The following is a 26,165-nucleotide window of genomic DNA, read 5'->3' on the forward strand; positions in this document are numbered from 1 at the left end:
ATCTCAGAAAATTTAAATATTACACAAAGTCAATAAAAAAGGCATTTTTAATACAGAAATATCGGCCCCCTATAAAGTATAATCATGCATATGTACTCAGTACTTGGTTTGGGCCCCTTTTGCATGAATTCTTGCCTCGATACCGATTCCTTTTCCATGATATTCTAATAGTATCAGTTTCACCTTAACTGTACAAACATGCTTTGGATCTGTGTGAGTGAGTGAGTGAGTGAGTGAGTGAGTGAGTGAGTGAGTGAGTGAGTGAGTGAGTGAGTGTGTGTGTGTGTGGTGTAAATCATTTGCTTTGCCAGGCTAATGATTGACTGCTGATTGAGCTGTATTATGGACATGCCAAAAGGAACCCAATATAAGTCAGGGGCTACATTGGTAAGTTAGTCGACTTATACTTTACCTAGTATAAGGGCGAAACCATGGACCTGTTCAAAGTGGCATTCTGTCTGGGAGCCCTGGTCTGCACTGGTAAGATATTGTATAATAACATTTAATTTAATTAGACAGACAGACAGACAGACAGACAGACAGACAGACAGACAGACAGACAGACAGACAGACAGACAGACAGACAGACAGACAGACAGATAGATAGATAGGTAGATAGATGGATAGATAGAACATTTCTGTAAATATGCCAGATTTAGCCAGAAGGCTATTTTCCATCAGCAGTCCTTGGCCAGATGTAACAATAGGCAAATAACTTAAAAGCAAATAACAGGAAGAGTTGTAAAAAAAACACATTAACTAAGATGAAAGCAACAGATAAAACATTCATTGTTACATACATTTACTTGTGATTTCAGTTAGCAGTACTGAGGTGGATGGCTACACTAAAACCAAGGGAGCATGGATCCCCTCTCTAAACCAAGAGTACCCTGCAGACTCCGCGACACAGTGCGCTGCGAAATGTGAGGCTGAGACATCCTTCCCATGCAAGTAAGATCACACTTTCAACAGCAGATTAAGTTACCTTTTAAACTGCTACATTGATAGATGGATGGATGGATGGATGGATCGACGGACAGACAGACAGGCAGTCAGACAGACAGATGTAGCAAAGCGGTTTTGTGAATATTCTGTTAAATTACAGAGGAATGTATTAACTGCAAAGGAGAGAACTACTAAATCCACAATGCTTTTTACTTTTACACTTCGATTACAATATCAATGTTTCATGTAAAGCTGTATCTAATATTTATGCTTTCTATTTTGTGTAAAAAATAACTTGTCATCCCAACCTGACACCTGCTCTGTGTTCTCAGGTCTTTCATGTTCGATGGAAAGAAAGAACAATGTTGGACAACAGCAGACAACTCTAAAGCTATGATCCTCCATCGCAGAAGTGGCTCAACCTTATATGAAAAAAATGGCAAGTCTATCTATCTATCTATCTATCTATCTATCTATCTATCTATCTATCTATCATCATTATTTATCTATATAAGTAGCCCTGACTCTTATGATTTTATTATTGTACCTTTTTCTTCATAATTTAGATTTTACTTGATACTTTTTCAGGCTTGATTACATTGTGGTTAATATATTGTGCACCAGAAACAGTGATGTTTGCGCTGTGTGTTTGTCTGCAAACACAATCAGGTGAGGACACACACATTGAACAAACACAAGTCACTCAAACTTTGGGGCTTAACATCAGTCTTGTCTTGTATATTTTGTCCAACGGATAATAATAGTTTATACACAGGTGAAACTCATATTATTAGAATATTATGGGAAATTAATTGGAATTGAGGCAATAATTCATGCAAGTGAACTTTTGCACGATATTGAAATTTTTCGAGTTTCACCTCTGGTTTTATATTTTACTGTGCAGTGAAGGTTTAATGATTTATTTTCAAGTGCCACATTTCTTTTAACTTAATAGCTGGTTAATTTGATTGAATAATACAATGTTGATAGTGTCTTTTGGTGTGTATTGTGTATATGTGTGTGAGTGAGTGTATTGTGTATGTGTGTGTGTATGTGTGTGTGTGTGTGTGTGTGTGTGTGTGTGTGTGTGTGTGTGTGTGGTGGTGGTGTGTGTGTGTGTGTGTGTGAGAGTGTGAGTAGGTTCCTTTCATTGAGTATTTGGTGTTTATGTGTTTTACTTGTTTAGCCTACCTCCTGGAATGTGTGAACGGAATAGGAACAGATTACAGAGGATCTAAGGCCGAGACGAGATCTGGAAAGACATGTGAGAGATGGGCAGCAGAAGAACCACACAAACCAAACGCAAAGTTTAGGAAATGGTAAATGGACTTGTATAGCGCTATATCTCCGTTTATCACAGACCCAAAGCGCTTTACATTGTTTTTGTACACATTCACCCAGTCACACACACATTCATACACCGATAGCAGCAGCTACCACGCAGGGTAGGCTTAGCACTAGGGTGCTAAGCTAACTAAGCTAACTATCGGGAGCAATTCGGGGTTCAGTGTCTTGCCCAGGGACACTTCGACATGTGGCGGGGGATCTCCGCCCTGCACACCAGAGGCGAACTCCTTACCCACTTCGCCACTGCCGCCCAAAGTTTGTATTTAAATTATATAATAATCCTCATTATTAGTCATTTTCCATATTGCTTCATATGCTTTTAAATCTGTTTGTGCATGCACTCCTCCTAAAGGTTCCCCTGAGCTCACTCCAGCAGCCTAGGAATGACTGCTTGTGTGTGTGTGTGTGTGTGTGTGTGTGTGTGTCTTTTCATGGTGTGCCCCTAACTCGTGGAATTTTCTGTAGTGCAACTTACAAATGACTGCTCTTCCTACTTTTGGTTTATTTAAATCTATGATTTCTGAATGTTACACATCTGATATTCATTGTTCATTTAGTTTTCATCTTATTTTATTCTTGCTCTTTTTTGTATTTGATATACTTTATTGAAATTAATAATAATAATAATAATTTGAATTTATATAGCACATTTCAAGGTACCCAAGGTCGGTTAATTCAGTATATTAATGTTTAACTTATTGTATTTCTGTTTTCTCTGTTCATTATATGTTATCCTTGTAATTGTGTTTAGTGTGCTCGCTCATTGTCAATGTAAATGAGGGAAACCTCAGTGTCTTTTGAGTGACAGTAAAGGTTAATGATTGATTGATTGTTTCACCTCACCTGCAGTTACATTCCAGAGAACAATCCCCCAGGATATTTAGAGTCTAACTACTGCAGAAACCCTCGGGGAGACGAAGAAGCACCGTGGTGTTACACTACCGATCCCAACACACGCTGGGAATACTGCAATTTACCCAACTGCACTGGTAAAAATGTATTCATTTATTTATATAGGTAAATCCCATTGAGATCAAAAATCCTTCCCATGCAAGTAACACTTTCAACATCAGATTAAATTACCTTTTAAACTGCCACATAGATAGATAGATAGATAGATAGATAGATGTAGCAAAGCGGTTTTGTGAATATTCTGTTCTTTTACAGAGGAATGTAAACACTGCGAAGGAAAGGACTACAGAGGGAATCAATCCACTACGGAACTCGGCTTTACCTGCCAACGCTGGGACTCCGAGACACCGCACAACCACTCTTACAAACCTGACGCGTAAGACGAAAGAACAGTACACCTCCCAAACCCTTTTCTTGAATAACTACACTGTGTTCCAATTGATTATGCAAATTGGAATTAAGTGTCATAAACATTTACTTTTTTGTATTTAATTTAAATTCATGTATGGTATTGTGTCTCAGGGCGCTTTGGATCATTGAAATCAATCTCATACACCTGTGACAATCAGTTTTATAAGTAAGCCCAATCAAAGGAAATCTACTTAACAAGGACGTTCCACATTATTAAGCAGGCCACAGGTTTCAAGCAATATGGGAAAGAAAAAGGATCTCTCTGCTTCCTAAAAGCGTCAAATAGTGCAATACCTTGGACAAGGTATGAAAACAATAGATATTTCACAAAAACTTAAGTGTGATCATCAGTACTGTGAAGAGATTTGTGGCAGAGTACAGACGGGTTCGTTCGGATAAAGGTAATATGAGGAAGGTTTCTGCCAGACAAATTCATCGGCATAGGAGAGCAGCTACTAAAATGCCATCACAAAGCAGCAGACAGGTATTTGAAGCTTCTGGTGCCTCTGGAGTCCCGCAAACCTCAAGCTGAAACAGTTGCAGTGGGCTCAGGAATACATGAAGACTCATCTTCAAACAGTCTTGTTTACTGATGAGTGCCGTGCAAACCTGGATGGTCGGATGGATGGAGTAGTGGATGGACTCTAACGGTTGATGACTTGAAAATTATGCTGACTGTGATTTGCATCGACTATTTAGGAAAATCTTGGAAAATCTAATTTGCCTTATAATAATTTGCAGTGTAAATTGTCAGATGTGATCAGAGGGGTGTTTCAGGAAGCGGGTTTTGAGGCAACTCAGAGAATGTTCGCTCCGAGTTAGTGGAAACTCTGGGTTTGTAATATCCCCATTAATTCTTCTCCGTACCATATGCTCATTCGTTAATAATTCTAACTCTAGTGGGAGAAGCGGAGAAGTTTTTTTTTCACTAATTTTTTTTAAGTTAAAACATTGCTTTTGTATCTCATAGATTGTTTCTGGTTCTATTCCTTCAGTTATCCAGAATGGTCTCTTGAGGAGAACTACTGCAGGAACCCGAATGGAGATGAGCCCCGACCCTGGTGCTACGTCACCAACAAAGACCCATCTTGGGATTACTGTGACATACCACACCTAGCCTGTGGTAAGACCTCTTATTAAGGCTGCCTTCCAATATCCATACTATGGTAGAAGACAACGATTTAGGATGTCCTGATTCTTGTGGCCATATTTAGTATGGTTAGGAAGACCCGGATGTCTACAATATTTTTAGTGTTGAAATCAGCACCCTAACTCTGCGCACCGGAAATTTTATTTATTATTATTTTCTTTTTTATTCAGCATCTGAGAATGTCCCTTCCCCCGTCAACACAGAGATGACCTGTGCCTCGGACAATGGAGCAAACTACAGAGGAACAATGGCTGTGACAGAGTCGGGCAAAACCTGCCAGAGCTGGTCTGAACACACAGTACACTCTAGCAAATTTACACCCAAAAACTACCCCTGCAAGTAAGAGCTACTAGCCTGCCACCGCCTGCCTACCCACTTCCGCTTAATTTTCATTTCCCTTCAGTAGTCAGTCTGGGTCCGTGCTATATTAGCGGGTGTTCACAGCCAGATTTCTGCCAGTCCAATCTGCGAATAGAGGGAATGGCTCAGAAGCCGGCGCATGACATACGTCACGACCAAACGTTATGCGATTGGTTGGCAGATCCAGAGTGGCACTTGGGCAGATCCAATAGTTTTAAACTTCAACAGACACCCGCCTTCAAGTGAGTTAACGTTTGTCAATTGAGCGATTCCAGACCTTCTGTACAAATAAAATGAAGTACGATGGTCTGGTAGGACCAGGCTAGAGGGCTACTCTAACAGAATAGAAATGTATTCATAGGAGGGCGGTGAACCTTTTGGAATCCCATGATTGGATTAGATTCTGATTCCTGGGGTCACGATTCCTGATTCAAAATCGATTTCTGAATTCAGTTTAAAGCGACACTTACCTTTGTTGCATTTTTACACTTTTTTTGGATTAGGTTAAAATGGTATTAATAAGGTAATGATACCTTAAAATGCAAGACAGACCCACCAGGAGTAAAAACAAACAATGATTTCAATCTCATAATATTTTGTGAAAACTTCAACCAATGATATTATTCGGACCGAACAATTTGATTGGCCGACAGACCTGTCTGTTTGCCGTTGCGCATTCTCAACTAGAGGGTTTGTTTTGATTCCACGGCAGATAGTAGCGAGTAGCGACCATTGTAGAAAAGGCCCCAACGTTCATAAGTTACAGTGTCGTTATTTCTTACAGTGTGTTAAGATGTGTTTTGTTCAGTGTGGATAGCTGTCAGTTAGGGCCGTGACGTCAGTCGGCCAGAGAGCCTGTTAAGTAAGTTTCCTTTCTCTTCTCCCTCGGTCAGATGTGTGAGCGTGCAAGTTGCCGCAGTAAGCGATCATTCCACATGGAAACGTGTTTATCTGAGTTTAAATGTGAATCACCCGTGTGTGAGTATGTACATGCAGTCCCGATCGCTGTTATAATATAGTTTGCATGTTATTAACGGCTGCGATTTGCGGGTCGCAACAGCTGTTCTAACGATCTCCTCACGAGCGGAGTTTAAGCCTTTGTTCTTTTCCCGCGGTCTATATGCGGATGTGCCTGTGAAAGAAGGAAAATAAAGAGCGGATAAAACCCTACTCCTCCTCTCCTAGTCTCATGCTTATAATCTGACGCCTTTGGCCATAAGTGGTGTTTTGGCCGACACCTCTGAAGTGAAACCAGTGATACAAGCGGATCAGCGTGGTACCGGTACATCCACCAGTTTCCTCCGCTACAATATAAGTCACGTGTGTGTGCGGTAGGTTGTAAGTCTGCTTGTGTAAACAAAGTTTCTTCAAAAAAAAAAAAACACCGGGGATGGGAATGAGGGGGTGGGGCATTGGAGGGATTTCAGGATCTCCTCCAGTCCACTGTGTGCTAAGAGGCGCTGTGTCAAATGATGTCATGAAAGCAAATTAAAGTCCATGTCTTGTCTATCTACCTTTAAGTCTATTTTAATGTGAAGATTCTAATGCAAACATATTTTCTTTACTATGCTTTCATTTTCTCTGCACATTGTAAAGCACTTTTTGACCCTGTCTGTGAAAAAACGCTATATAAATACATTTTACTTACTTACTTTTTTTCTATTGTTTTTCAGAGGCCTTGTTAACAATTACTGTCGGAACCCGAGCAGTGATGACAAACCCTGGTGTTACACTACCGATACCAACACACGCTGGGAATACTGCAATTTACCCATCTGCACTGGTAAAAATGTATTTATTTATTTATATAGGTAAATCCCATTGAGATCAAAAATCCTTCCCATGCAAGTAACACTTTCAACATCAGATTAAATTACCTTTTAAACTGCCACATAGATAGATAGATAGATAGATAGATAGATAGATAGATAGATAGATAGATAGATAGATAGATAGATAGATAGATAGATAGATAGATAGATAGATAGATAGATAGATAGATAGATAGATAGATAGATGTAGCAAAGCGGTTTTGTGAATATTCTGTTCTTTTACAGAGGAATGTAAACACTGCGAAGGAAAGGACTACAGAGGGACTCAATCCACTACGGAACTCGGCTTTACCTGCCAACGCTGGGATTCCGAGGCACCGCACAACCACTATTACAACCCTGACGCGTAAGACGAAAGAACAGTACACCTCCCAAACCCTTTTCTTGTATAACTACACTGTGTTCCAAATGATTATGGAAATTGGAATTAAGTGTCATAAACATTTACTTTTTTGTATTTAATTTAAATTAATGGATGGTATTGTGTCTCAGGGCGCTTTGGATCATTGAAATCAATCTCATACACCTGTGACAATCAGTTTGCTAAGTAAGCCCAATCAAAGGAACTCTACTTAACAAGGACGTTCCACATTATTAAGCAGGCCACAGGTTTCAAGCAATATGGGAAAGAAAAAGGATCTCTCTGCTTCCTAAAAGCGTCAAATAGTGCAATACCTTGGACAAGGTATGAAAACAATAGATATTTCACAAAAACTTAAGTGTGATCATCAGTACTGTGAAGAGATTTGTGGCAGAGTACAGACGGGTTCGTTCGGATAAAGGTAATATGAGGAAGGTTTCTGCCAGACAAATTCATCGGCATAGGAGAGCAGCTACTAAAATGCCATCACAAAGCAGCAGACAGGTATTTGAAGCTTCTGGTGCCTCTGGAGTCCCGCAAACCTCAAGCTGAAACAGTTGCAGTGGGCTCAGGAATACATGAAGACTCATCTTCAAACAGTCTTGTTTACTGATGAGTGCCGTGCAAACCTGGATGGTCGGATGGATGGAGTAGTGGATGGACTCTAACGGTTGATGACTTGAAAATTATGCTGACTGTGATTTGCATCGACTATTTAGGAAAATCTTGGAAAATCTAATTTGCCTTATAATAATTTGCAGTGTAAATTGTCAGATGTGATCAGAGGGGTGTTTCAGGAAGCGGGTTTTGAGGCAACTCAGAGAATGTTCGCTCCGAGTTAGTGGAAACTCTGGGTTTGTAATATCCCCATTAATTCTTCTCCGTACCATATGCTCATTCGTTAATAATTCTAACTCTAGTGGGAGGAGCGGAGAAGTTTTTTTTTCACTAATTTTTTTTAAGTTAAAACATTGCTTTTGTATCTCATAGATTGTTTCTGGTTCTATTCCTTCAGTTTTCCAGAATTGTTTCTTGAGGAAAACTACTGCAGGAACCCGACTGGAGATGAGCCCCGACCCTGGTGCTACGTCACCAACAAAGACCCATCTTGGGATTACTGTGACATACCCGCCTGTGGTAAGACCTCTTATTAAGGCTGCCTTCCAATATCCATACTATGGTAGAAGACAACGATTTAGGATGTCCTGATTCTTGTGGCCATATTTAGTATGGTTAGGAAGACCCGGATGTCTACAATATTTTTAGTGTTGAAATCAGCACCCTAACTCTGCGCACGGAAATTTTATTTATTATTATTTTCTTTTTTATTCAGCATCTGAGCATGTCCCTTCCCCCGTCAACGCAGAGATGACCTGTGCCTCGGACAATGGAGCAAACTACAGAGGAACAATGGCTGTGACAGAGTCGGGCAAAACCTGCCAGAGCTGGTCTGAACACACAGTGCACTCTAGCAAATTTACACCCAAAAACTACCCCTGCAAGTAAGAGCTACTAGCCTGGCACCACCTGCCTACCTACTTCCGCTTAATTTTCATTTCCCTTCAGTAGTCAGTCTGGGTCCGTGCTATGTTAGCGGGTGTTCACAGCCAGATTTCTGCCAGTCCAATCTGCGAATAGAGGGAGTGGCTCAGAAGCCGGCGCATGACATACGTCACAACCAAATGTTATGCAATTGGTTGGCAGATCCAGAGTGGCACTTGGGCAGATCCAATAGTTTTAAACTTCAACAGACACCCGCCTTCAAGTGAGTTAACGTTTGTCAATTGAGCGATTCCAGACCTTCTGTACAAATAAAATGAAGTACGATGGTCTGGTAGGACCAGGCTAGAGGGCTACTCTAACAGAATAGAAATGTATTCATAGGAGGGCGGTGAACCTTTTGGAATCCCATGATTGGATTAGATTCTGATTCCTGGGGTCACGATTCCTGATTCAAAATCGATTTCTGAATTCAGTTTAAAGCGACACTTACCTTTGTTGCATTTTTACACTTTTTTTGGATTAGGTTAAAATGGTATTAATAAGGTAATGATACCTTAAAATGCAAGACAGACCCACCAGGAGTAAAAACAAACAATGATTTCAATCTCATAATATTTTGTGAAAACTTCAACCAATGATATTATTCGGACCGAACAATTTGATTGGCCGACAGACCTGTCTGTTTGCCGTTGCGCATTCTCAACTAGAGGGTTTGTTTTGATTCCACGGCAGACAGTAGCGAGTAGCGACCATTGTAGAACAGGCCCCAACGTTCATAAGTTACAGTGTCGTTATTTCTTACAGTGTGTTAAGATGTGTTTTGTTCAGTGTGGATAGCTGTCAGTTAGGGCCGTGACGTCAGTCGGCCAGAGAGCCTGTTAAGTAAGTTTCCTTTCTCTTCTCCCTCGGTCAGATGTGTGAGCGTGCAAGTTGCCGCAGTAAGCGATCATTCCACATGGAAACGTGTTTATCTGAGTTTAAATGTGAATCACCCGTGTGTGAGTATGTACATGCAGTCCCGATCGCTGTTATAATATAGTTTGCATGTTATTAACGGCTGCGATTTGCCGGTCGCAACAGCTGTTCTAACGATCTCCTCACGAGCAGAGTTTAAGCCTTTGTTCTTTTCCCGCGGTCTATATGCGGCTGTGCCTGTGAAAGAAGGAAAATAAAGAGCGGATAAAACCCTACTCCTCCTCTCCTAGTCTCATGCTTATAATCTGACGCCTTTGGCCATAAGTGGTGTTTTGGCCGACACCTCTGAAGTGAAACCAGTGATACAAGCGGATCAGCGCGGTACCTGTACATCCACCAGTTTCCTCCGCTACAATATAAGTCACGTGTGTGTGCGATAGGTTGTAAGTCTGCTTGTGTAAACAAAGTTTCTTAAAAAAAAACAAAAAAACACCGGGGATGGGAATGAGGGGGTGGGGCATTGGAGGGATTTCAGGATCTCCTCCAGTCCACTGTGTGCTAAGAGGCGCTGTGTCAAATGATGTCATGAAAGCAAATTAAAGTCCATGTCTTGTCTATCTACCTTTAAGTCTATTTTAATGTGAAGATTCTAATGCAAACATATTTTCTTTACTATGCTTTCATTTTCTCTGCACATTGTAAAGCACTTTGTGACCCTGTCTGTGAAAAAACGCTATATAAATACATTTTACTTACTTACTTTGTTTCTATTGTTTTTCAGAGGCCTTGTTAACAATTACTGTCGGAACCCGAGCAGTAATGACAAACCCTGGTGTTACACTACTGACCCTAAAACTCCCTGGGAGTACTGCAATGTGACGACCTGTGAGGACATCAATCAAGGTAGGACATCAATCAACAATGATGATATTTAGTTAGATTAAGTTACTTTATTAGTCACTGGTTACATTTAAATTAATCTTTTCTCATATCCCCTCTCAAGTTCCCACACTCTAGAGGGGGTCAGAGCGCAGGGTCAGCCATAGTACAGCGCCCCTGGAGCAGTTTGAGGCTAAGTGTCTTTCTGAAGTACACAATGGTAGAGATGGTGGGCACCGTAGATGTAATAGTAGCCACCAGTAGTTTTACTACTAACACCCTCCTGTCCGGTGCCGGGGATCCAACCAGAGACCTCATGGTTCCTGAGAGGAACCAGAGACCTCATGGTTACTGGGAGGAACACCTTTCCTCTAGGCTACAAAATTGTATTTGGCCAGATACAAAATTATTTCTCTATGAACAACTTGACAAGCAACTATCAGCACGCTTATAGAGAAGGACACTCAACCTGCACAGCGCTCACTCAAATGACGGATGATTGGCTAAAAGACATTGATCAACAAAATATTGTAGGAGCAGTCCTGTTAGACTTCAGTGCTGCCTTTGATGTCATTGATCTTAACTTACTATTAAGTAAACTTAAGTGTTATGGCTTTACTCAATCTGCCTCAGCATGGATAGAAAGCTACCTAACTAACAGAACACAGAGGGTTTCCTTTAACGGAAGCCTCTCAAAATACAAGACAGATACAGTGTGGGATTCCGCAGGGTTCTTCACTTGGACCACTGCTCTTCTCGATTTTAACAAATGATCTCCCACTTGCTTGTAAGGAAGCCTGTGTGTCTATGTAAGCAGATGATTCGACAATCTACATGTCTGCTCGAACAGTTAAAGAAATTACCTCAGCTCTCAACAAAGAGTTGCAGACAGTATTTAACTGGATCACTGATAATAAACTTGTCCTGAACATATCTAAGACTAAGAGCATTGTATTTGGATCAAAACACTCACTAATCTCTCAACCTCAGCTGAATCTGGTACTGAACAATGCTGATATTGAGCAAGTACAAGAAACAAAGCTTCTTGGTGTAACTTTAGATAGTAAACTGACATGGTCAAGACATATAGATTTAGTGGTGCAAAAAATGGGGAGAAACATATCTGTTGCCAAGAGATGCTCTTCTTTTTTAACACCACATCTGACCAAACAGGTCCTGAAAACCTTAGAGTTATACCACTTAGTGTTAGAGCCATGGAGAAGATAAGGCTGTTTGCCTTTTGTGCCTTATTTGTTTAATAATATATTTTGCTTTAATTAATAATAATTATTCTTAACTTATTTTTGTTGTACATTGATATCTATTTAGTGGATTAGGTCTTGGCATGTTATTATTTTTTGTCTTTCTCCCACAGGTGGTTACTGTCGTAAAGCGTTGGAAAGTGTGGTAAAACGGTGGTAAATTGATCACTTGTGGGCTTCCCGCATTGTTATTGTATTATTGAGCAGGACGGGAGCTACACCTTCTGACCGTAGCCAGTATATTTTTGTTCAGTATCTTTTGAGAATAAATTGACTACTTTTTCATTGTACATCGGCATTGGATTTACTTTTTTTGAGCACGAGTCTAGAAACCACGTCCTGCATAAAGTGGCAAACAGGTTGCCACTACACTTAGATTACTGCACGGTGGTCTGGTCAGGTACCACAAAAGCAAATCTAGGGAAGCTACAATGGGTTCAGAACAGAGCAGCTCGCCTTGCCCTTCAGTGCACAATGAGAGCTAAAATAAACGTCATGCATCACCAACTCCTCTGGCTAAAAGTAGATGAGAGGGTAAAAGCATCCCTTCTCTCATTTGTGAAAAATATCAATGTACTTAAAACCCCTGATTGTTTGTATAGGCAACTCACACTCAGCTCTAATGCACACACATACCCCACTAGACATGCCACCAGTGGAAACTACACTATTCCACAAGCCAAAACAAATTCAAAACAACGTACAGTGTTGTATAGAGCTATGGTTGAACGGAACTCCCTCCCAAAGCATATCTCTAAAAATCAGAATAAAACTGGGTTCAAAAAACATGTGAAACAACACCTAATTGCTGTCCGCATTAGAGACCTGCTATTTTAAAATGTTTAAATGCTGTTTGTTTTTTGTTTTTTTGTGTATTAATGGTTTCGTTCCTATATGTTTTGTGATTGTTCTTCTTTGTATAAATTTTTTTTATATGTTTTTCTTTTTTGTATATGTTTTGTGTGGACTCCGGGAAGAGTAGCTGATGTTCCTCCAACTTTCAGTAAGTTTACAGAAGTGCCACACTGTCTTTGACCTTTGGAGAAATGTATTTAGTCATTTTAAGGGGAAAACACATTGTATTTATTATTTCAACTATTGAGTTATTAACAGCATGCTAGTGTAGACCAAGAAGATTTATTTTCTGAATTTTCAATGCTGCTTTATTTTTATGTTTTAAATTGGGAAATACATGTTCCAAAACAACCAATAAACTCTGTATTTAAAAGGAAATCAAGCAAGTAGGCACAAAATAACCATTAATGAATTATAGGCTATCGCATCACAGTAGGCCACAATATTGTCCACAATAATCGCACAACATTAATGCTATTCAATTAGGCTACCTCCAGGGCAGCAATACATTTCACACATGATTGCTTGAATAAAAAAAAAAAAAAAAAAAAAAAAAAGAAATCGGCAAAAAAACGAACGATGCCGATAATTACGAAATATGCGAAAATCGGCTGATATAATCGGTCGGGCCCTAATCATAACATACTCAAATTGACGTCAGAATGAGTATGAGTAGAATGTTAGTATGAGTAGGACGTTAGCATGAGTAGGACTTAAGTTTGGCTTTTCGAACACAGCCTCAGCCTGATTTCTTCTCTCTTACTGCAGTGCCCCCGTTTGAGAAGACTGAAGAGAAGAAAGAAGACTGCTATGAGGGGGACGGCTCAAGTTACCGTGGCCGAATGTCAGAGGCCATCAGTGGGAGGAGCTGTCAAGACTGGAGCTCAATGGTTCCTCACAGACATAATGTAACTCAAGAGAACTACCCCAAAGCGTGAGTATTTAGTGGATGGATGGATGGATGAATGGATAGATTCAAGAGTAAAATGTAAAAAACCTTGGAGGATGCTGCCTAGCTATAATAACTTCTTACTGAAGTTCCAGGATTTCTCTCTTTCTACAGGGACCTCAGAGGGAATCTGTGCAGGAACCCTGATGGAGACAAAGCCCCTTGGTGTTACACCACAGACTCTAGGGTCCTCTGGGAATACTGCAACTTAAAGAAATGCCCAACTTCAGTGAGACCAACCCAAACACACACGGAGAACGCAGGTCACTACTAAACTTTTGTGTCAGATTTTGAGTTTTTTTTTAAATATTTTGTTAACCTTTATTTGTGAACATTTCTTTTTATCTGTGATGCTTTGTTAGACTGTAAGGTTGGAAATGGAGGATCATACCGGGGCCCAATCTCTGTCACGGCCAACGGTGTGACATGCCAGGCCTGGACTGCTCAAACTCCTCACAAACACGTTTCCTACACCCCACAATTTTACCCCACTAAAGGGTTGGAGGGCAATGTAAGTGTGTGTGTGTGAGTGTGTGTGTGTTCCTGCATGAACCAATTTAATGCAATGATTTTGTAGAGCGGTCCCGAATACCATTTTACCGGCTCAAATACTTTTTGTTTTTTCCGAGCGAGTATTCGAATACTTGTTCTAAAAAACAAACCATCAAAAACAACATTAACTATCCCAATGTAGGCTACTCCCTGAAAATGAAACTCACCGGTCGCGCTGTGAAAGGTCAGCGGCAAACTAGGTCTAAGTTCAAATATTTCGATAATTTATTTTAAATGTCTGTTTAATGTGTATTTTACAGTTGTTGTATAATTTGTGTATTTAATTATTATATGCTGACAACATACACTCACCGGCCACTTTATTAGGTACACCTGTTCAATTGTTTTTGCAAAATTAAAAGTTAATCTTCCAATCACATGGCAGCAACTCAATGCATTTAGGCACGTAGATGCGGTCAAGACAACATGCTGAAGTTAAAACCGAGCATCAGAATGGGGAAGAAAGGGGATTTAAGCGACTTTTACCATGGCATGGTTGACGGAAGGATGTAGCCATGCTTTCATGTTGTTCACGCCAAATTCTGACCCTACCATCTGACTTTCACAACTGAAATCGAGACTAATCAGACCAAGCAAGACTTTTACAATCTTTTATAGTCCAATTTTGGTGTGCCTGTGCAAATTGTAGACTCAGTTTCCTGTTTTTAGCTGACAGGAGTAGCACCCGATGGAGTCTTCTGCTGCTGTAGCCCATCTGCTTCAAGGTTGGTCGTGTTTTGCGTTCAGAGATGGTATTCTGCATACCCTGGTTGTAACGAGTGGTTATTTGAGTTACTGTTGCCATTCTATCATCTTGAACCAGTATGCCCATCCTCCTCTGACCTCTGACATCAACAAGGCATTTTACGTCCACACAAATGCCGCTCACTGGATATTTTTTCTTTTTCGGGCCATTCTCTGTAAGCCCTAGAGATGGTTATGCGTGAAAATCCTAGTAGATCAGCAGTTTCTGAAATACTCAAACTAGCCCTTCTGGAACCATCAACATTGCCATTTTCAAAGTCACTTACACCCCCTTTCTTCCCCATTCTGATGCTTGGTTTTAACTTCAATAAGTTGTCCTGTCCAGGTTGCTTTCATGTGATTAGCTGATAAGTTATGTGTTAACAAGAAAATGAACTGCTGTACCTAATAAAGTGGCCGGTGAGTGTATATTGCAGTTGAAGCTACTTTTGCAACAAAAGAAAGGATGAAAATAAATAAGAGAACAAATATTCCAAATGCTGAATTGAGTTTGGAATACTAACTTAACAAACAAATACTTATATATTCAAATAATTCAGAACAGCCCCATGACTTTGTAATGATTACTCCTCACTCCGGATTTCATAAACACACTATTGTTACTCAAATAGTTTACAATGTATGTATTAATTTCTCCTTTGCATAATTTTACAGAGCTGCAGAAACCCAGATGACGATGAAAACGGACCGTGGTGCTACACGACTGACCCGGATAAGACATTTGACTACTGTGATATCCATGAATGTAGTAAGTCAACAGTACAAAACATAACTGTTACTACTATAGCTATGTGGACTGGCTTTACAAATTACAATATCAGACAGTCAGGCCATAAAAAGAAAGGAACAGTATCCAGAGGAAAAAAATAAATAAAAATATTTGGTGGATTGTCAAAACATTAATTTTTTCCTATAAGATTACTTTAGTGTTCCCATTCACTTTTCATGCATTGCCACTAGGAGTGTGCACATGTGTACACGTGTAACCGTTTAGGAAAAATCAATAAACGAAAACCATTTTTATATATTTTTTATTTAAAATGTAAATTTTTTAAATTTCTTAAATATGTTCTGGAGACACACATTTATTGATTTTACATCACTAATAAACTAATTGGGGAGGATAAAAGCTAGTCTGCCGAATCTGTCTGTCCCTTGGCGTGTGTGTGTACCTCCTGTTGTAGACCCTACAACCAACACAACCGGGTGAGTTTAGCGAAAAATAGTCTCCGGTCTCATTGGGCTACACCTGTAAAAAAATAAAGGTTAAAAAATTAAAAAGAGAAAAAAATTATTCAAGTTGAACAATGTTTAACATTGTCTAACATGTCTAACATGCGACGACTGAATATGTTTGTGTTTCCCTTCATATTTTAAATATTTTTTGTTTGTTTGTTTGTTAGATGTACTGAAGTGTGGGATGCCATTCAAGCGACCAAACTTGTGTGAATTCCGCAAGGTCGGCGGCTGTACGTCCAACGCTAACTCATGGCCCTGGCAAGTCAGCCTCCGTAGGCTGTAAGTAAAACAATTCTGAAACATTTTCAAACTATGATAAAGCTTTATATATGTAATAACGTCCTCTGTAATAATGCAAACTATAACCTACCCCGGTTAGTTCATCACACAGAACATTGTTTTATCCAGATGGATTAGATTGATATAGCAATTTTCTAGGCACTCAAAAGGCTTTACAGGGTTCCAGGTTCGATTCATTTACACAGTCATACTGTTGGTGGTATAAACTACGATAGTAGCCACAGCTGCCCTGGGGCAGACAGACTAAAGCGTGTCTGCCATTTTTTCGTCCCCTCCGACTACCACTTCAAACATACAGCAGTCATACACATTCAAACGAGGCAAGGCGGGTGAAGTGTCTTGCCCAAGGACACAACAACCATGACACAAGTGACAGGTTCGATCATCGGCAACTGTGGCCCTTCCACCTGAGCCACAGTCGCCCCAATGGTTAGAAGAGTCTTTGAGGATGCTGAATTATTTCATGACGAGGGTTAATGTATTTGAATTGCCTTTTGTGTTTTTCCAGATATCTGCTGTTACCGTAATATTTCAAAGAAATGGGATTGATAATTGGATTGTTTTACTCTGAGCATGACCCTCTTACTATATCAATGTCTAACTGCAAACAAAGAGCAGTTAATAAAATTACTAAACCATTGAAAGGGCTACTTATGAACTGCCGGTCTTTTGTTCAAATTAAAATTAAGCTAAAAGAGGAATGTGAATTATTCTACATTGTTGTACATAGGGCTGGCCCGAATTATTCGAATATTTGAATACTCGTTCGGAAAATTAGTATTCGGAGCTTAAATTAGTATTCTTTTTTTTTTAATTTTTCATTTTTTATTATTATTATTTTTATTTATTTTAAATTTTTTCAAAAAAAAATTTGCAAGAAGCTAGTACTGCTATATAATGTCATCAAATAATTTTATATTTGGATATAAAAGATAGCAATATTGTAGTAGTAGTAGTATTGCTCATTTAGGAGGATATTACATCACTAAGTGTCATAGTGCATCCATTACTTCACCTCCGAGCGCGTAAATCTTCAACATAATATGCAGATACTGTCAAAATCGGTTCCAGGGAGTAAATAGGGATTATTAACGTTTTTTTTTAAATTATTCTTTTAATTTTTAATTTTTATGTTGTTTTTGATGGTGTGTTTTTCTGGAACGAATATTCGAATATTCGCTCGGAAAAACCAACAAATATTCGAAGCCTGAAAAATGGCATTCGGGCCAGCCCTAATTGTACAACATTATTCGACTATCATGAGACACTGAAACTCTTAACAGAAATACTAAATATATTCAAATGATATCATATTTGAAGACATTGAAAACCTAACATTAGCTTTACCTGTGTTAGTTTATTTTCTCTAGTGTTTCCTCAGTGCAGTTTCCTTCACGTTTTTAATGATTTTTTAAAAACATTTTGGGAAGTTATTGCTTTTGGTATGGATGGGTGGGAGGGAGGGATTGGTTTAGCATGTGTGAATATCTCTGGGTGTGTCGTGGAGAGGGGGGGGGGTTATATAGATATGTAGATAAAGTTTGATGATCTTTGATTGACCTACCGAAATAGGCCATAATTTTGAATATTTTCTCCTTCAATACATTTCTTTCTGTGTCTTTCCACCAGGAGTAACTCTCATTTCTGCGGAGGAACTCTGATTCACCGTCAGTGGATCGTTACTGCTGATCATTGTCTGAAGTGAGAGACATTAGTACAAATAACTCTGTCCTCAACTGTACAGTATATGGTAATTGCACATCCCCTGAATAACTAGTCCAATGTTTACATATGTGTTGTGCACAGTGAGAAAGACATCGCCCCAGATTTCTTGGTGAATGTGGGTAGCCACAGAAAGTGGGGCATTGAGAATTCAATACAAGTGAGGAAAGCTGAGAGAATTTTCCGGGAACCCAGCGGAGCCGATATAATGCTAATCAAACTGGAGAGGTGAGTACTGGGTTTAACTATTTCTTAAATATACATATAGTCTTAGATGTATTTTTACTATTTATTTATCATTTTGCGTCGCAAATCGCAATATTGGCCACTATAATCGCAATCGCACTAATTCTCCAAAATATATACTGGTGCTCCTTGATGAAAAAGTTAGGCGACCAATGAAAAAGTTAGTCTGGAGTCCTGTTTCAATGGGAATTATCTATTATTATCTGTGAAGAAAGACAGGGCTTTTAGAAGAGACGTTGCATACCTGCATCCAATTGTTGCTGAATGTAGTGGAGCAGCTAAGTGCTTATTTTCATCAGAATCTTTCAGCTGATGATACAAGTGTGAACATTGGCATGAGCAGTCTCCAAGGGTCACTTGACAAGAAAATTATTCAAGATATTTGAAATTGTGAATTTGAAAATTTCTCGTAAAAATGTTTTTTTTCAAAGATTGTAGCACTTAGCCAGACATGTTGTATATGAAGCTGTTATTGGATTTTAAAGGTAGATTAATCAGTTTGAAAACAAATCATTTCTGACTTCTTGATTGTCCTGTGTGTGTTTGTGTGTTTGCGTGTGTGTGTGTGTGTGTGTGCGCGTGCTTTCAGGCCTGTAAAAATAAATGACAAAGTCATGCCAGCGTGTCTGCCAGAGAAGAACTCCGTTGTTCCAGAGGGGACAGTGTGTGTGATGACTGGATGGGGTAAAGTACAACATGTCTATGTGTGTGTGCTCCTCTACAACACTGATATCTTTATTTAGACCAATTTGAGCTTTAGGTACAGTATTTACAGCCCCAGAAAAAATCAAGAGACCAGTCTGGATTTTTTCTTAAATCTTTATCTCTACATAACTGATCTAAATGACAATGGAAAAAATTAACACACCAGTCTGGATTATTTTTTTTCTCTACATTACTTAATGAAAATGCTCTAAATGACAATATTTTTATTGTGGATTTGGTAGAAATGTTGTCAGTAGTTTATATTATAAAATCAAAATGTTCATTTTACTCAAATGCCTCTAAACAGTAAAACAAGAGACACTGAACATTTGGAGTGGTCCCTCATTTTTTTCCGGAGCTGTATATATTTTCCTTGAATTAAATGATCCGATTTTGATACAGCACAGTGCAATGAAGCTGAAAAACTGTGACTCTCTTTAGACAGATTGATTGATTGATTGACATTTTTATTTCGAACATTTAAAAGAAAAACAGAAATTGTCGCACAGAAAATAAGATAATAATGTTAATTGGAATAACATGTTGGAAAAGAAGTGGGAAGAAGTTTACACTTATTTAATCCCACCCCATCTCCTTATCTTATTTTAATTAAGCTTCCTTAGTCATAATAATAATAATAATAATAATAATAAGTATTATTATTATTATTATTATTATTATTATTATTATTATTCACATTTTCATTTATTATTATTAATTATTATATACACTCAAAAATATAAACGCAACACTTTTGTTTTTGCTCCCATTTTTCATGAGATGGACTTAAAGATCTAAAATTCATTCCAGATACACAATATTACCATTTCTCTCAAACATTGTTCACAAATCTGTCTAAATGTGTGAAAGTGAGCACTTCTGCTTTGCTGAGATAATCCATCCCACCTCACAGGTGTGCCACATCAAGATGCTGATCTGACATCATGATTAGTGCACAGGTGTGCCTTAGACTGTCCACAATAAAAGGCCACTCTGAAATGTGCATTTTTTTGCTTTATTGGGGGTCTGGGGAATCAGAACCAGTCAGTATCTGGTGTGACCACCATTTGCCTCATGCAGTGCAACACATCTTCTTCGCATAGAGTTTATCAGATTGTCAATTGTGGCCTGTGGAATGTTGGTCCACTCCTCTTCAATGGCTGTGCGAAGTTGCTGGATATTAGTGGGAAGTGGTGCACGCTGTCGTATACGCCGGTCAAGCACATCCCAAACATGCTCAATGGGTGACATGTCCGGTGAGTATGCTGGCCATGCAAGAACTGGGACATTTTCAGCTTCCAAGAATTGTGTACAGATCCTTACAACATGGGGCCGTGCATTATCTTGCTGAAACGTGAGGTGATGTTCATGGATGTATGGCACAACAATGGGCCCCAGGATCTCATCACGGTATCTATGTGCATTCAAAATGCCATCAATACAATGCACCTGTGTTCTTCGTCCATAACAGATGCCTGCCCATACCATAACCCCACCACCACCATGGGCCACTCGATCCACAACACTGACATAAGCAAAGCGCTCACCCACACGACGCCACACACGCTGTCTGCCATCTGCCCTAAACAATGTAAACTGAGATTCATCCGTGAAGAGAACACTTCTCCAACGTGCCAGACGCCATCGAATGTGAGCATTTGCCTACTCAAGTTTGTTACGGCGACGAGCTGGAGTCAGGTCAAGACCCCGATGAGGACGACGAGCATGCAGTTGAGCTTCCCTGAGACGGTTTCTGACAGTTTTTGCAGAAATTGTTTGGTTATGCAAACCAATTGTTTCAGCAGCTGTCTCAGTGGCTGGTCTCAGACGATCTTGGAGGTGAACCTGCTGGATGTGGAGGTCCTGGGCTGGTGTGGTTACACGTGGTCTGCGGTTGTGAGGCCGGTTGGATGTACTGCCATATTCTCTGAAACGCCTTTGGAGACGGCTTATGGTGGAGAAATGAACATTGAATGCACGAGCAACAGATCTGGTTGACATTCCTGCTGTCAGCATGCCAATTGCACGCTCCCTCAATGCTTGTGGCATCTGTGGCATTTTGCTGTGAGACAAAACTGCACATTTCAGGGTGGCCTTTTATTGTGGACAGTCTAAGGCACACCTGTGCACTAATCATGATGTCAGATCAGCATCTTGATGTGGCACACGTGAGGTGGGATGGATTATCTCAGCAAAGCAGAAGTGCTCACTATCACACATTTAGACAGATTTGTGAACAATGTTTGAGAGAAATGGTACAATTGTGTATCTGAATTTTAGATCTTTAAGTCCATCTCATGAAAAATGGGAGCAAAAACAAAAGTGTTGCGTTTATATTTTTGTTGAGTGTATACAGTATGTATATATTTTTTAAACTGTTTTAAGAGTTATGGATGGTTCATAACGTATCGGTGGGTCAGAAATGTATTTTGGCACTAACTTCAGGCATGTGTGTTTCAGGAACGGGAGGTGAAAGCTTCCTGAAGCAAGCTGTGGTCCAGAACTACGAATTTGATGGTCGAGAGATAAGGGTTGAAGGAGGAGGAAATGTCTGCATTGTAAGAAACACTTCAAACGTCTTTTAAAATGTTGTTCAGTTTCCTTAAAGGTGAAGTAAGCGATTTATATATGTTAATATAAGTGTTAAATCGCTGTTTATTCATACAGTGATCACCTATATAGGTTGCGCGTTTCATAAAGCCGATCTCTAGGTCACTTGCTCTGCTTGTAATCATCAAATAAACTTTTCGGGGATCCCACTACTAATAACCAATCAGAAGAGAGAGCGCTACAAAGCGGCACCTGTCTCACTGCCGGTGCACGCGCAGAGCAACAGATGGGTGAATGTGTATGCGCCTACAATGGTGGAGCAGGTAAAAATCCTTCCCAATATCTGTTATGAAGGTTTTTATTATGTTTTATCACACCTATGGATCTGAGATGATGCTAGATAACTCGCTGCTTGAAGACCGCAGTGCATTAATGTGGGGACGAGGGAGGGGACTGCTAACTGCAGTCACTGACAGGAAGTTAGCTAAACTGAACATTCCGCTTCCTGAACCTCTAAGGCGATGTGCATTGAAGAAATCAACATTTTATAAAGGTACAGTTTAACTTAATATTTTTTCTACCTGCAGGGGGACATTGGGGGTCCTATGGTGTGTAAGTTCCAGGACGGGTATGTCCTACATGGTGTGGCATCAAACTCAACATGCATGGATCCCGGTTGGGCTTATTTCGTTCAAGTTTCCAGCTTCATGGACTGGATTGACAGCACCATCCAAAACAACTGAAAACTTTCCACATTGAAAATATTACTAGAGCTTCAAATGTGATAGTCGCATACAAATGACGGTTCATTGTTTAAAAATACTTAAATATGTGTGTACTGTTATGGTTCCACAGCACTACTTAAGTTTGTAGCCTGGTAATAATATCTGACCCAAAACCCAATAGTCAGATTGAACATATCTGATTTTAGGATGTAATGGTGTGATTATGTGAGAGCTGGAAAATAAAACATTGAAGTAACATGTGGAACTGTTTCAAATGTGTTTTTTATTGTACAATTTACTCACTTTAAAATGATAGAATTGTGCATTGTCATATGCCTGCTGTTTAGCACTGGATGCAGTACTGCAGATCTTTTAAGAAGTGCATATCGCTTTACAGCACGAGCATCGTTAGTTCCAAGACCCAACCACAGCGAGTTCTACCAGCATCCAATGCGGAATTGACAAAAAATGCAGTTCATCAATGGCCACTAAGGGCAGGTAGCAAAACGGTACGGTAACGGATGCTACATCCATTTTACACACAACAACCTTCAGTTATATTGAAGCTAATGCTAAGGAAAGGAAGAGAACGGTAACAAATGAAGCCAGGAAAAAAAAAAAAAAAGAAAGTGACTGAGCAAGAATGAATGATGCCTGACAAGCGTGAACATTGCGCAGCCTTTTACACTTTAGTGAGAGCTTCGATAAATAGTGGGCTGCAAGTCCAACACCGAGGTTAGCAGCTTTTTCAGGTTCCGGAAATCATCGAATAGAAATTTTGCCTGTTTTGGAAACAGCCTACCAATGACCTTCCTCCTACATACTCAACATGTACAGTGGAGGAAATACGAACCTCGCATACACAATCGATCGTTGAGTGGATAGTATGGAGTGGAGGAAATAAGTATTTGATCCCTCACTGATTTTGTAAGTTTGCCCACTTACAATGAAATGAACGGTCTATAATTTTAATGCTAGGTTTATTTTAACAGTGATACACAGAATATCAAAAAGAAACTCCAGAAAACCACAAAAAGATAGCAATTATTTTGCATTTCATTGAGAGAAATAAGTATTTGATCCCCTATCAAAACATTGCTTAGTACTTGGTGGAGAAACCCTTGTTGGCAAGTACACAGATCAGATGTGTCTTGTAGTTGATGACCAGGTTTGCACACATCTCAAGAGGACATTTGGACCACTACTCTTTGCAGATCCTCTCCTAATCTTTAAGGTTTCGAGGCTGTCGCTTGAGCTTCAGTTCCTTCCACAGATCTATTGGATTAAGGTCTGGAGACTGGCTAGCCCACTCCATGACCTTAATGTGCTTCTTCTTGAGCCACTCCTTTGTTGCCTTTGCTGTATTTTTAGGGTCATTGACGTGCTGAAAGACCCATCCACGACCCATTTTTACGGACTTAGCTGAGAGAAAGAGGTTGTCACCTAGTATTTACATGTACATGGCCCCATCCATGGTTCCCTCAATGCAGTGAAGTCCACCTGTCTATTTAGAAGAGAAACACCCCCAAAGCATAATGCTTCAACCTCCATGCTTGACTGTGAGGATGGTGTTCTTGGGGTCATAGTCAGAACTCCTCTTCCTCTAAGCATGGTGAGTCACTATGATACCAAAGAACTTAGGGCTGCACGATATTGCCCAAAATGATTATCACGATTATTTTGGTCAATATTGATATCACGATATTTTACCACGATTATTCAGTAATTGTAGTGAGTAAAATATTTTTATTGGATTGTCACGTAAACATAACAGCGCTTTCATATCCATGTGATCGGCTATGCAATATTACTGATAATGTACATATATTTGCATAAATATAATAAATATTTACCTGAAGTCAATGCATTTCCACAAAGAAAATATAAATCAAAATATTGCACCAAAACTTTACTCAAAATCAAATCAACAGAGCACTGCTTTAACTTTTCCTTGTGCTACATTTCTGTTGAATAACACATCTTTGTTTCCTCACCTGACCTCATTGCATCTCCTAAAAGCAAAAATATAAAATATTTTACTCCATTCATTGTACCTGCATGATGGATGTGTATAAAACTTGATTTTGAACTAAATAAAATTTTGCCCACAATGTATAACTAAAATAAGTATATTATGAGCTGCGCCCTGTCAAAATAAATCACAACCTATATGGCTCTACTATGTCGGAATTTAATTTGAAAGGACGGAGACGGGAAGTGGCAGGTAACACTCAGCAACACGTTAGTTAAATGTTGCTGCCTCTCATGCCTTTACTCCCAACGCGAGGTTTCATCTTCGCTTCAGGTCGTGTGTACGCTGAGGCACTGACTGTATGGAGTTATTAGCAACCCTGGGAGCTTGTCTAATAACTGGAATAGTCATTGCAAACCCACTAGGTTCTTATGTAATGAAAACGTAGTTCAATACGCCAGCAAATAGGAACGACCAAGGATACGAACTAGCAACGGTGGAATAGTCTACTCGCCCAGCTAGACTGCTTCAGCTGACTGAAGGCTCCGGCTCAGCTGTTAGCCACAGAGCTACTGTTTTGCTAACACAACTCAAGACTCGCACACTGTACAAACAGTAAATGTAATCGGCCAACATGCTTAACCAGAGCTCCATCTAGCTAACAAAGCATTATTCCCCAAAATCTATAACAATTCACGGAGAAAATGACTGCCGAACATTTACATGGCGGGCTGCAGCCTGAAGCAAAACGTACTCACGTCGTCTTGCTGGAGTCCTGTCGGACATTAACCATGACTCCTGTGTTCCCTGCTCTCCTGATACATGCAAAGACGTGTTGAAAAAGTATTCCATTGTTTTCTGAACGAGTAGCCCTGTTTGTGGACGTCTATCCATCAAAACTATGACGTAGGTCCTTAGGTGACCCGTTCGCTATACATTATACTCTTGACAGCGGTCTGTCTGGCTGGATAACAGACCTGGCAAAGTGTCATGTAATAATGGGTTATAAATCCGGTCCGACACAAAAAAAGAGACTAACAAGGGGATGTATGTGATTTCACAAGCGCAGATGTCTGCTCTCGCTCGCGCGATAAGCAGCAGCAGCTTGCTTCTTCGCGCGGCTCTTGGAGTGCTTTCTGTCTATGCGGGCAGAAAATTGTTCACACTTTGGGGGCGGAGCCACTGGACTTTGATTGACAGCTCTCGGGGAACCTGGGGTTGCCAGGTTGGAGCATGAACAGGCACATGATCAGCGAGTGGTTTGGGGAGGGATTGATTTGCTTCGCAGCTGAGCACACATTTAAAATATCGCACATTCATGTACACGTCATCGTGGGAAGCCAATATCGTCATCGCGATGAAAATTCGATATATTGTGCAGCCCTAAAATAACTTTTGTTCTTATCTGACCACATCACCTTCTCCCAAGCATTCTCTGAGTCGTTGAGGTGTTCATTTGCAAACTTCAGACGGTTCTGTACATGTCCCTTCTTGAGCAGGGGGACTGTACGGGCACTACAGGATTTCAATCCATTACGGCATATTGTGTTACCAATGGTTTTCTTGGTGACTGTGGTCCCAGCTGCCTTGGGATCATAAACAAGCTCCTCCTGTGTAGATCTGGGCTGATCCCTCACCTTTCTCATGATCATTGATACCCCACAAGGTGAGATCTTGCATAGAGCCCCAGACCAAGGGAGATTGATGG

General features: G+C 39.9%; 1 protein-coding gene across 1 annotated transcript; it reads left to right on the top strand.

Moving 5' to 3' along the window:
* Positions 1-431: 431 nt before the first annotated feature.
* LOC307253937 (plasminogen-like) lies at positions 432-22,503 on the top strand (the record flags this gene model as incomplete). Its single annotated transcript, XM_080032160.1, has 19 exons — positions 432-480; positions 819-951; positions 3,142-3,281; positions 3,460-3,580; positions 4,611-4,738; positions 4,936-5,104; positions 8,334-8,455; positions 8,652-8,820; positions 10,518-10,639; positions 13,501-13,666; positions 13,796-13,944; positions 14,044-14,192; positions 15,653-15,746; positions 16,402-16,516; positions 18,167-18,238; positions 18,344-18,487; positions 19,095-19,189; positions 21,671-21,768; positions 22,348-22,503. The coding sequence occupies 19 exons, from the start codon at positions 432-434 to the stop codon at positions 22,501-22,503; spliced, it is 2,391 nt and encodes a 796-aa protein (XP_079888286.1).
* Between the last annotated feature and the right edge of the window lie 3,662 nt (positions 22,504-26,165).

The sequence above is a fragment of the Ammodytes marinus genome (assembly GCF_949987685.1).
Source record: "Ammodytes marinus genome assembly, chromosome: 8".
NCBI lineage: Eukaryota > Metazoa > Chordata > Actinopteri > Uranoscopiformes > Ammodytidae > Ammodytes > Ammodytes marinus.